This window comes from Pygocentrus nattereri, chromosome 21, assembly GCF_015220715.1.
Source record: "Pygocentrus nattereri isolate fPygNat1 chromosome 21, fPygNat1.pri, whole genome shotgun sequence".
NCBI classification, from domain to species: Eukaryota; Metazoa; Chordata; class Actinopteri; order Characiformes; family Serrasalmidae; genus Pygocentrus; species Pygocentrus nattereri.
Window position 1 is genome coordinate 2899142 of NC_051231.1, and position 13359 is coordinate 2912500.

Sequence of the window (13359 nt, forward strand, 5' to 3'; positions counted from 1 at the left end):
AGTTTTTTAATTTTACACAATAGTGAATTTTGTATTTTTAGCTATTGGCTTAAAAGAAAGGTTAAATTCTGTTTAAAAAGCCAGGCCCCCTCCTTTGGACACACTAACCATAATTTACCACCTTTGAATGTCATCATCATGATATCCAACAGCTTTACTGAATGAACATTTAGGTGCATATCACGCAGCTCTAACTTCATACAACAGAGAAAGCCCTTTGGAATCCCCTAAATCTGGCTTCATACTGCATTTGCCAACTAGTGGGATATTAAAATCCATTTCAAACTGCCTTCAAACGTTCACCTCAAAGTTCCTCCTTCCTTTCAAGACACATCATTAGGATTTTATTCTGGTCTTAAAAGTGGACCACCTTGCTCTATAGGAAGGGTCGCAACTCAAATGTTAAGAAGAGCCATTCTGTCCTTTCAACAAAATTCGAACTACCTTGGGAGCCACAACATTTAATGTCCATTTTACCGGCTTGGCCGTAAATATGTCTGTACTGATGTGCTAGTATAGGATAACGCATAATAAAATAAAGTGCAGACTTTACTTTGCTCTGCTTTAAGCTTTAGCCCAGGTGTAGCTGCTTTTCTCGCATCTCCAGCAGGAAACTTCTCCACAAAGTAGAACAGTTTCTTGTAAAACATCTCTCAAATGTTTTTTACCAGGCTGATGTCGCTTCTCATTCACCTGTTCTCACCATTCTTGTTCGAATTTCCCTGTTCCGCCTTAAATGTAAGTGCTGCACCATATAAGGTGGAACGGGAAAATTCAAACAAGAAGCTGGCGAATGAGAAGCGACTTCACGTAGCTTCACGACTTTTTAGTGTTTCAGTTTCTCGTTGCAGATTTAACGTATCAGGAAACCAGCTGGGGTGATTATAAATGCTAATAAATCCACTGACCTCGAATTTGTCGATGTTCATCTTAAATCTCTATCTTTGCCTTTTCGTTCGTTAGGCGAGACTGTTGTCTGCGTTGCTATGGTGACCAGCCGTCTGCGCTGATCTTCAGGGTTAAAGGGTGAATCAGCAGTTCTACATTAACTCCAGCGTTTAAGACCATTTACTGTTAAACTGTGTTGAAGGATCAGCAGAGCTTTATTTTACTGTAGAGGAGGATTATTTTATTATCACCTACTGATCTGATTCAGCTGTGGAGCCACGACAGGGCAGTAAAAGAGTTGCCGACAGCTGACCTAGAGACTACTGTGGCATCACTGTAGTAGATCAATGGGATTACATTTGCATTTATGGCATTTGGCTGACGCTCTTATCCAGAGCGACTTACAATTGGATCATTTTACACAGGTAGGCCAAGGTGGTGTTAGGAGTCTTGCCCAAGGACTCTTATTGGTATAGTGTAGGGTGTTTACCCAGGTGGGGATTGAACCCCAGTCTACAGTGTAGAAGGCAAAGGTGTTAACCACTACACTAACCAACCACCAGTCCATACGTTATGGACTGACATCCGATCAGATTATCTGTTTTTTGTTGATGTTTACAGGTCTAATTGGTCTAAATGTCTTTTTTTAATGATGCAATTGTTCAGTGTTTTAGACGCACTGATTCGGACATTCTCGAAAAAGCGCATCATGACGTAATTGATCATAGTAACGATACTGAATATCGTCACATTGCCCAGCCCTGACCGAACAGAAGGCAACAAGTCAGTTTCTGCACCTCAAAATGCTCAAAAGAGAGGATGTGAAAACGAGTTCTCTGCGACGCCGCTGCGCTGAACGTTCCACAGTCTCGCAAGGTGAGAGGACGTGTCTTGCTTTGAGAGTTTCAAAGAAAGCCTACTGAGCAATAAGCACTAAAAATTGCGCTCCTATTTCAGGGAACCTCAGTTGAGATGGAGTGTCTACTTATGATTTGTGGGTGTCTGGAATAACAAGTACAGCACCAGGGAGATGAATAAAATATGAATTCATAATTATTTGAATTGTGTTATGCCGTTATGCTCACGGTGCACGGCTTCTCTGTGATCTCCAGAGCCGCTAAGGAGGGAATAAGAAACAGTCCCTTGGCGGCACCACTCGCCACACTGCCAATTCTGGGTTACTTCTGAGATCAAATGTCTCTGCGTGCTGCCGTCTTTAGGATGCCTCTTAACCACAGATGGCACGGATCCACTCACGTCTTTCCGACTCAAGCAGCTGCCTCTAGCTGCTAGTCAATTAAATTCAGAGATGCTCTAAAAACACAGAGCCAAGCCTGTAATGCTGAAGTGCAAATCGCTGTTATTGATGCAAATGGAAGTCTATGCATTTCAGAGGGTTTTGTTATCCGTATGCAAATAAGGCCGTTCCTACCTTTGTTCCGAGTACTTCGGAGTGATTTTACCTCGGCGGCCTCCACAGGAGCATGTCAGAGTATGTAGGAGGAATACATGAATGTCAATGGGGTATATGAAAAAAAATTATAATAAATATTTAATTCTCAAATCATAGACAAAGTGTACTGATTCACTCCAGGTGGCGACAATCCCAAAATATCACACCCCTTTCCATTAAGGGTGACTGGCTGATGAATTTTAATGACGCGGGCAGCTTGCCTTGAGTGGCACTTGATGGGACAAATGAGAAATATTAGTCTAATCAAACAGCAAGAACACCCCTGCCTGCACTTTAATGGATCTCTTGGGTGGCTCATGTTTTGCAAAGCTACCAGTGCCCTGATTAAACCTCGGCCAGAGCGGCACGGCATGACTGATCACGGCGCACGCAGCAGTTAGGGCAGCCAGCAGGGGTGTGAAAACTCTGGGTCAGTAAGCATGTTGGGCCACAATGTTGGGCAGATGGCTGCAGAGAGCAAATATATACGCTTCAGAAACACCTCTGCTTCCTTCAGTCATACAACCCACTGTGCAGAACCAATGAGGTCACTGCTTTTAGAAAGCGACATGACCAAAATATAATACCAAGATACTTTAACGAGGATACTGCCCGGGAAGCACCGATGTTTGTGGTCTTGCTCACTGTGCTCTCCTTCTTGAGTGAATTCTGATTTTTCAGAGTTTGGACTTGTTTACCAGTCATTGAGATGTAAACAAGGTTATTCAGAGTGGGCTAATGTAAAATGGTTCAGTCATTGTGCTGGTGGTGGTGACAGAAACCAGGGGTCACAATGTTTACAATGCAAAAATACATTTTATTACAGATTTTATCTCATTTCCAAAAACAAAAAAATAAAATGGCAAAACCCTCTTAACATTTAATGTAAGTCGATGTAAAGAGGTTTTATTCCAAGTGATTTTGGAGCATTTATATTGGTCCATTCATCATGAAACACAAGGTAAAGGTCAGCTGGTTTGTTGAAATAATGAAGAAAAAGAAAAATAGACAGAAATGGAGACAGCAGGTAGGTAGGGGGGTTAGGTATGTACGTAGGTATGTAGGTAGGTAATTGGGTGGGTGGGTGGGTGGGTGGGTGCTTAGGTGGGTAGGCAGGCAGGTAGGTAGGTAGGTAATTGGGTGGGTGGGTGTTTAGGTGGGTAGGTACGTAGGTAGGTAGGTAGGTAGGTAGGCAATTGGGTGGGTGGGTAGGTGGGTGCTTAGGTGGGTAGGCAGGTAGGTAGGTGGGTGGGTGGGTGGGTAGTTAAGTAAGTAGGTGGGTGGGTGCTTAGTTAGGTAGGCAGGTAGGTAGGTAGGTAGGTAGGTGGGTGGGTAGGTAGGTAGGTAGGCAGGTAGGTAGGTAGGTAGGTAGGTAGGTAGGTAGGTAGGTAGGTAAGTAGGTAGGTAGGTAGGTAGGTAGGTGGGTGGGTGGTTAAGCAGGTAATTGTGTGGGGAGGTAGGTGGGTGTGTTTTGGACCAGGAGGCTTTAAGAGTCATTAAACAGTTCAGATGTCTGGTTCCCATCACCACCACTGAACAATGAACCAATAGGTTTCTCTAAAATCATCAAACCTCTGAATGAGTTTGTATAATAACAGAAAACCTCATTTGACTACTGCAGCTCCCTTTACACTGTGTCAAAATGTCATGACATATGGACCAACAGAAATGCTCCAAAATTGCTTGGAATAAATTTTCTTTACATTCACTTGCATTAAAAGAAGTGTTTGGCCCTCTCCTGTAAAGTTCCCATTTTGGAGATACTTTTTGGACAGTATGTTCTGATGATCTGAATCATGTCACAACTCTGAAAAATCGACCAAGCTCTTTGAAAAAGGCTACTAGATGATTTCATGTTCAAAACTGCTACTAAACATTAATCTAAACTTTAAAGAATCTATATCCAAGAAATGCTTAGTATATGTTCCACTTTCACGAGTTACTGGAAAACCTGAAACCAGATTTCGGTTTTCAACAGATTTAAAGTTGAACTGGACTTACATTCCCCCAACTACACGCCTTTAGAACGTGCTGTTCAGTTGCACAGTGTTCTGGAAGTACTGATAACTCCGTATGCTCGCTGAAAGTACATACGGTCATTTCATATTGTCACACTGGCCACTCCAGCTGTGAGCAGAAACAGAAGCTGAAGTAGCGCTGAAATCTTCACTTTGACTTTAAAGTAAAACCCCAGAGCTTAATGAGACGCTGTGTGTGTGTTTGGGGCAGTTTAAACTGGCTCCCATGACATTTTTGACTCTGCCTAGGTGCTAAAAGACTCGCATTAAAGCTTTCTGGTTGTCCTCCCAGGGAAAAGGTTTATAAAAATTTAGCCAATTATCCATCACACATGGGCGCTTCCACTAAATACGGCACATATAATTGAGCCTCTCTTTTCCTCTGCCCTCACCGCTGACCTGACCTCAACGAGCGCTGAAATCAGAGCTGCCGGTTAATTGAGGTAATTTAAATTCTGCCACTTCGTTCATAATAACTGTTAACAATCTGTAAATGTAGATAGTAATTAATTCAGAAAACAAACAGGGTGATGATGAAGGTACAGAGCTATTTTTTTTAAGGTTCCTCCAAGGGTGCTGGTGAAATTCCGGTAACATTCCTCGAAAAAAATGCACCATGCAGGTACGTGATTCGCTCATCAAGGTACAATGTAAGTGTACCCTCAAAGGTGCAACAGTGGTTTTAAGGTCCAATTGTGTATCTTAGGTAAGTTTTTCCCAGTGGAAAAGTAGATATTTGTATCTTTTTATAGACTAATGTTTTAAAACAGAGCAATAAAATAAAAGTTCTGGAGGCGAGGCGGGGTGTGTGGAGTCAGTACAACTTAGAACAGATCATTTTGATGGATTATGGTTCAGTTATGTTCCCTGACTAAAGGTACTGAGATGTACCCCTGAGGGTACCACCACAGTGACAAAAAGGGTACTGCCCCAGTGACAGTGTCGCACCTCTTTATCTAAAAGTGTACGTTGCTGCAACTTGGGGCAGTCATGGGCTGGAGGTTAGGGAGCTGGCCCTGTGACCGGAAGGTTGCCGGTTCGATCCCCAGGGCTGACAGTCCATGACTGAGGTGTCCTTGAGCAAGACACCTAACCCCCAACTGCTCCCCGGGAGCCGTGGATAGGGCTGCCCACCGCTCCGGGCAAGTGTGCTCACTGCTCCCTATTGTGTGTGTTCACTGGTGTGTATGTGGTGTTTCACTTCACGGATGGGTTAAATGCGGAGGTGGAATTTCCCCAGTTGTGGGATCAAAAAAGTATCTCTTAGCTTAGCTCAATTTTTTGCAAGCGTCTGTGAATCAAGCCCTACATTTATAGCTACAGACTTTGTTGGCTCTCTCTGGGTGGGTAGGATGGCCCTCCCTACCCCCACATCGCTCAGTGCGACGCCAATGCAGGTGTTTTAGCTGACGTAACAGAACTGGCAGTTAGCATTCTCCTCCAAGCGTGTAGAGCTGTCCAAAGACGATGGGTTCACAGCTAGCCTTCGTCTTCCTAGAACTGTTAGAATTATGTTATGAGGGGAGACCTAGCAAGAGGGTGAATTCAAACATGAATAAATTGGGGAGAAAATTGGAAAAAATGCCAAAAAATAGGGAAGTGAAATCTTTTGACTGCTGCGCTCATGTAAGAGAGGCTGCCTTAAAAGAGCTAGTAAGTGAACACTAACACTAGAGCTAAAAAATGCAGCTGGAGATGGTGATAAAAATAAATAAATAAATAAAAATCAGCATTTTTGGCTCTTTAAAAAGTGAACAGTTGGCATGCACATTTCTGATTTGTTGAATGGCCGATCTGCCTATTTTCTTTCTTAATTCCCATGATGCAGCACAAATATGATTGATTTCTAGTGATGCATCAATACAATTTTTTTATGCTAAAGGCTAAACCCAGGCCAAAGGCTCGTCATGGCTACCCCAAGAGACTGGCTGCTCCTTTCATGTATCCTCGTGTATAATGTTCACTCCTTCCTATTTTCTTTCTTAGATCCCATGAGGCAGCGTAAAAAAAAAGAGTGATTTCTAGTGATGCGTCAATACCAATTTTTTATGCTAAATGCTAAAACCAGGCTACAGCCTTTACCCCAAAAGACTGGCAGTTCCTTGGATGTATCTTTACAATGCTCGCTCCTTTGATAACAACCTGGACTGTAACAGACTGCACAGCAGGAGATGAGTGATTTCTGAAAGGTGATAATTAGGTAAAGGGCTCCTGTTAGCGTGTTTAGTACTGTTTTCACTTTGTACCTGGCTCATTTGTCGTATACTGGTGAAACGAATACTTAGGGAATAGTTCCAACTGGTGTATCACCCACTACTATTGACATCCTTTAGAATACAGGCATTACAGATTTTGCCATGAGCATTTTTACTGCTGCTTGCCAACCCACTGCCGATGTACTACTGTTTTAGTCAAGCTTCATGATATTGCTAATATCTATTGCCGGTACCAATACGGTACATTTAGAAAAAAAGGGAACACAGCTGTCACCCCTCTTGTCACTGGGGTGGTTCCCTCAAGGCTCCGTCTCAGTGCCTTTAGTCAGGGAACATAACTGAACCATAATCCACTGAAATGATCTGTTCTAAGCTGGACTGACTCCACACACCCCGCCTCGCCTCTAGGCTTTGACTCTACTGTTCTGTTTTTAAACATTCGGTTATGAAAAGGAACAAATACCAACTTTTCACCTGGAGGAACTGATTTACGCTCCACAATCAGACCTTAAACCCACTGCTGGAGCTTTGAGGGAACATTTACACTGTTTGTACCTTTATTTCCAACAGTGTTCTGGCATCAGCGCAACTCCAGCCCTCGGAATGGCTAACTCTGTACTCGAGTACCCATGCACATCCCAACTGGCTGAAAATAGACATTAACTTTCTGTAAACCCAGCTGGAAATGAATGTGGACAGTGGTTTTGGATATGCTGGGATTACACTGTATTCAAAAACCAGTTTAATCCCTGAAAACATCAGTGTAATTTTTTAATACTGCTTTACCGCTGGCTTTTCTCAGCATTTATGAGGTCAAAAATATCTGAAAAATCTTTTTTTTATGAGGCAAGTCGTTTTCTCATCACAGCTCATGCAAAGCAATCTGCATGATCCCCAGTGGAATAACAAATGAAATGACTAAATTGTGATTTCATGAGTGACAATGAAATTAAATCTCCATGCATCATGTAAACGGAATCTGGGCCTACATTTGGGTTAAGCAGTCGCTCTAAGAAAAAGTTGTCTGTTCCAGGCAATTAGCTTTTGAGGCACGACAGAACAGTAGATCATTTACAGTGAAGCCAATTTCGTGTTTGGGGAAAACAGGGAATGCTTAAGAAAATGGATTTATCTGAAATCCTTGTCTAGTCTAGTGCGCTCATTTCATAATGCGTCACTGCAATCAGTCGGCATGGAATGTTTCACCTGAAACGCAAACCCTTAATCCTGTTGAAGGCATTGTGTTTCGGGGGGATTATCCATAGCAGATCCTATTTAGATTATCACATGTTAAGAGATGTGACAAACAGGGTTGGCCATGGAAAAAAAAAACCAAAGCTAGATAATTCTCTTTTTTTTAATACCATCCTAATCCTTTAGTGTCCTTTTTTAGCTTTCCTAATTACAAAGCTTTCACAAACATGGGAAAAAGTGTTTCCCCGGAAATGGTAAGGGGGCCTGATTCCCCCTGAAGCACGCTGTTCTGATAAATTAGCCTCGGCCAGGAGCATCTCATAAATTTCATTTGACTTCTCAAAAACTCTCTTATAAGGCTCCTTACCCCTAACGACCAACTCGGCTCGGTCACTGCTGTCCACCTTACAACAGTTATGTCCTTATTCGGTCTGCTCTCGGCACAGTAAACAGCAGATATCAAGAAGGTTTATATTTGTGAGCAGATGTAGTGGTTCGCACTATTAGTCACTCTGACAGCTACTTATACCCACTGGGCCTTTGAGAAGGCACGGCATCCGTCTTTGCAACACTTACTCACAGCCATTATGGCCCCAGTCCATTTTCCACTTTTGCATCACATAACAATAAGAGGTATTTACCACTTAGTGGGTAAACGTGTGATAATTTGACCAAATGGATTTCTGATCATATCACATGCTGTTTACCCTTCACGCCTGAGGCTTTACACTCACTGCCAAGAACTTTGGCTTTATCGTGGTGCAGCTCACGGCAGACTTGGCCATCATTAAACATGTCAAATGATCATAGATTTGTCCAGTTAATGGGAAAGTGCTTACTGGAAAACTTGAAGTGTAACGTAAAGAAATGATCGGACGAAGTGAACCTGAGCTTTCCAACTCATCTTCATGATTTTTCCCAGTTCTCTCTTTGCTAATTAGCGATGAATCAGCTGCTTGGGCCTCCGCAGGGCTGCGGAAATGTGACCCGCGTCTTGTAGTAAATAAACTAAGTACTAAATAGAAGTGTTGCAACACTCCTCAAAGCCATTGCTCCTTTTTACCCATCCGTAACTGGTATGCACCTTGTCCTTTAATTTATTCCTTCCCCATCCCTCCATTCTTCTAGAAACTGCTATTACTCTTCCATAAACTGATCCGACTCCTGTTGCCCTGTTGTTTTTTTTTTAAATTGAAATTAACCAGTTATATCTATTTATTTATATGTTTATTTTGAAAAAACAAAAGCTGAAAATAGACGTCCAAAGCTACTCTAAATGAAGGGAAATCTGAGCTGCTGCATTTCTCCACAATGAATCATATACATCAAACCACTCAGGAGGCACTTAACTCGCCCCCCTGCCCCAGTGTGGGCATAGTTCGGTAGCACAATAACACATTTCCCATTGTTATTTTGCTATAAATAAAGTACAAAACGTAACAGTGTGACATTCACACACAGGGCAACTGGCTGCTGCATGTGTGAATGAAGTAAAACCAGAACTAGAGTTTCCATCCATGGACCGGAGCGCCAAACGCTCATTCATAAAAATGGAAGCTTTAAACCCAAAGTAAAGAATGATGATTAATGACAAACCGATAAGTGCTCCCAGACCTAATTGCAAGTATTTCTAGACAATGCAACGGTCCCCATATGTCTGAGAGTAGCATGCATTTGCCTTCACCTCCCCAGCACCTGGTGGCGCTGTTAAACAACAAGAGAGAAGCCTACAACAATGCGAATGGATTGCTTGAGGAAGCAACATGATAATAGGTTTCTTAGACGAAACTACCAGTTTCTGACACCTGGCAGTTTAATGACAGAGCACAACCGGAAGGTAATCTGTGAGCCGCACTTACCCCAGCGTGGTCATTGTAACAATGGTGTACCAGAAAGAGGCGGGAATGCTAGTGAACTTGCTAGAGCTCGACCCCTTCTCCGCGTAGAACATGACTGTGGCAAAGATGATGATGGCCATTGTGAGGGAAAAGAGGAGGAAGCCCAGCTCCGAAGCGCAGCTCTTCAGCGTGTATCCCAGGATGCGAAGGCCTTGCGAGTGGCGCGAGAATTTGAAGATGCGGAAAACACGGAAGACACGCAAGGTGACGAAGGCGCCGCTCACGTCCTCGTTGTTGGTCATGACCAGGCCGATGTAGTAGGGCAGGATGGCCACCACATCGATGATGCTCATCACACTCCGCATGAAGCGGTAGCGGCTGGGCGCCGCGAACAGCCGCAGGAGATACTCCACAGTGAAGATCATGACACAGGCGGTGTCCATGCAGAAGAAGGCTACGGTGTAACGTTCTCCGCAGGGCACGTCCTTCTGGTTGGGCGTGGAACCACAAGGAACTGTCTCAACCACGTTGGTGATGACGGAAACCGCGATGAAGAAGCCAGTCACGTAGTAGAACACCAGGGCCATGGTGCTTGTGTGGGGGTTCTCGAAGGCCCTCCACATGGTCTCCCGGAAGTTCATGTTGGGCAGTTTACTGTCTTTGTTCTCCTCCTGGTCATCCATGAGGCGCTCCGCATTCTCCCGCTTGCGATCTTTGTATTCTTCGTAGCAGCAGTCGCCGATGATTTCCGGGATGATGCCGAAGAAAGCCAGCTCCTCGTCGAAGGCCGAGATGCACTCGTACCTCGGGTAGTGCAGCTTGCCCGTGCGGTAAAAGTTGAGGACGCTGCGGAATGCATCCGGATCCCGGTCGAAGAAGTACTCTTTTGTTTCCTCGTTGTAAAAGAATTCTTTCTCAGTGCTGCCGAGCAGGGTGTCCGGATAACGGTCCAGTGTGGTCCTCCACGTTTGAAAGCGGCGCCCGCTGACGTTCAGAATGATGAGCTCGTCCTGCTTCTTGCTGTGTTCCCTGGGAGCAGGGGGCATGGGGCAATTTGCCACTGGCATCCAGCCGATGGCAGCTGCCCGGGCAAAAGGGAGCCATGCTGCTACTCCAGTTGCCATGCTGACTCCAACACAGGATCCTCAGGACAGGTGCGTCTCCTTCAAACACAGCTTGCTCTAAAATCAGCCATCATCTTTGAGAGGGGGAGTAAAAATAGACAGTACAGTCAGGCTGTGTGACAGTGTGGAAGGACCGAAAACAAAATGATCAGTCTGTGCCACCAATATAGAAAACTGGACTCCACAAACTGTGACCTCTTTACAACACCTGTTCCCCAATCTACCTGAATAATGCCCATCTTTCGCAAGGATCTCAGCCTTGCTGATCAAGGATGTATGTTAAAGCAGTAAATATACTGCATTTAAAGCAGCTCTACACTATATACTCATCATGGATAACAGCAAATTGTACTGTCTTGTCTTTTCATGCTATTAACTACAGTGCATTCGGTGCAGGAGTGGCACAGGTATACCGCTATGACACATCTCATGATACAGAGTTTACTGTGCCATGGTCAGCCCAAAAACAGCTCTGCACCCAAGACTAGATACTGCACCGGTCTAATACCAGGCATCGATTTCAGGCCAATAATATCAGCGGAAAATGCTTGACTGGACTAGACTGGACTGGACTGGACTGGACTGGACTGGGAAAAAAATCAATATTGTGTGACGTCACTGAGTTCTATGGACTTCTGGTGTTTGAGTATTTATCATGATACTCTCCTTGTAGATACTCATTAAGGTGACACTTGAGGCTAAAACTAGCACTCTTGCACGTAATATGCTTTTTCTGTTATGCTGTGTTCTTGCACCCCTCAGCCCCATCAGGTACACATCATGGATCATTTTGTATTTTTCTTTGATAAAGGGAGCGAAAAAAGCTCGAGCCCCAGGCATTTATGCTCCTTCACAACCAAGTTCCGCCTTCAAAATACATCATCAGAAGGGAGTTTTAGTATTTAAATTAGGACGTCTCCCTTTAGAAATGACTACGGGACCAGGCGAAGGCAAAAAGGGCACGTTTACAGTAAAAACAGTGATGGGTTCATATTCTGGATTTTGGCCAGAGCGTCTCTTCATGTGAACTGCTGCGATTTTAAAGCTTAGATTTTAAAGAAAACTTAAAGGACATGAGAATAATGCTGATAAACTCAGCAACACACTGTTGGTACCGTGGATTATATCGCTGTCGGAACAAAACCTCGTATCTCCAAAATGGTAACTTTACAGGAGAGGGAAAAAACCTACTCTACTTTTAATGGCAGTCAATGGAACCAGACGTCTTTCCCAAGTTGCTTGGGGTCATTTTTTTGGTCCATTCATCAGGAAATTTACACGCAGTGTAAAGAGTTACAGGCTTTTTCAAATTACGACAAAAACTGAAAAACGATAAAACTGGAGATGCGCGATTTTCTTCAGACAGCTGCGATATCTTACCCCACACTCTTAAAACATGTTTTCTCAAGGGTTCTTCAATACAAGAAATGGTTCTATTTAGAACCATGACTTCTATATAGAACCATTTCATGCTTGGATGGTTCTTTGCATGGTTAAATGGTTCTTCAGCTTGTTGGAGAACGTGTCGTATATGGTATCATGAAAATAGTTCTGAATAGCACTAACGAGGGTTCTTCTACTGTTAATATCAAGCTTGTGACAGTAAGGGAACCGTTCCTGGTCTTATACAGAACCATATTAAGGAACCATATTTTTTAAGACTGTAGAATTAGGTATAGGAATTCTTGGTTTTATAAGTATTGGATAGGCGTAGGTACATGTTCTACAGGTATAGGAGTTTTTGGTGCTCCATAGAACCATTTTAAAGAACTATTAAAGAACCACCTTTTTTAAGACTGCAGAATTAAGAATAGGAATTCTTGGTTCTATAGGCATAGGATTGTATATGTACAGCATTCTATAGTTATAGCTGTTCTATACTTATGGGTTTTTGGTGCTGTATAGAACCATTACTGATAAACTATTAAAGAACCAACGTTTTTGTCTTGAAGACAGAACTGGGTAAAGGAATTCTTCGTTCAATATGTATAGGATTCTATATGTATAGGTGTTCTATAGCCATAGGTATAGGTATTATATAGGTGCTCAGTAGAACCAGTACTAAAGAACTATTAAAAAACATCTTTTTTAAGACTTTAAAATAGGAGGAATTCTTGGTTCTATAGGTATAGAATACGTGTAGGTATGCGTTCTATAGGTATAGGAGGTTTTGGTGCTAGAACCATTACTAAAAACCTATTAAAGAACCGACTTTTTTGTCTAAGACTATAGAATTGGGTAAAGGAATTCTTGGTTCTATAGGTATAGGATTCTACAGGTATACATATTCTATAGGATCAGGAGTTTTTGGTGCTGTATAGAACCATTACTAAAGAACTATTACAGAACCGTCTCTTTACAGATAGTAGAACTGGGTGTGGAAGTTCTTTTACCCTTTATTATTAGTGGTATTAGTGGTCAGGCCGGCTCTGACAGCTGGTCAGGCTTTTACAGGTGGATGTTCAGTTCCACTCAGTGCACAGTGGACCAGTGGACTACGTGCAGATACCTGTTGAGCCATAAGCCGAGAGCGGAGTTTGCGTTTTCAGCGGTCAGTGCGATGACAGTCCGCCGCTGATAAAAAGCCAAAGCTGAAATCTCTAATTCGGTAACAGAGCTACTTCAGAG

The 13359-nt window shown here is 43.2% G+C and overlaps 1 protein-coding gene across 2 annotated transcripts in view; it reads right to left on the minus strand.

Annotated features, from left to right (window-relative positions):
* The window catches only part of LOC108438614 (potassium voltage-gated channel subfamily D member 3-like), a 161608-nt gene that overhangs the window by 147751 nt on the left and 498 nt on the right, over nucleotides 1-13359 (minus strand). For both annotated transcript variants that reach the window (XM_017716536.2, XM_017716535.2), the window contains exon 2: nucleotides 9629-10805. In XM_017716536.2, the coding sequence (XP_017572025.1) occupies nucleotides 9629-10731 (1103 nt within the window). In that variant the 5' untranslated portion in view covers nucleotides 10732-10805. The remainder of the gene's footprint in view (nucleotides 1-9628; nucleotides 10806-13359) is intronic.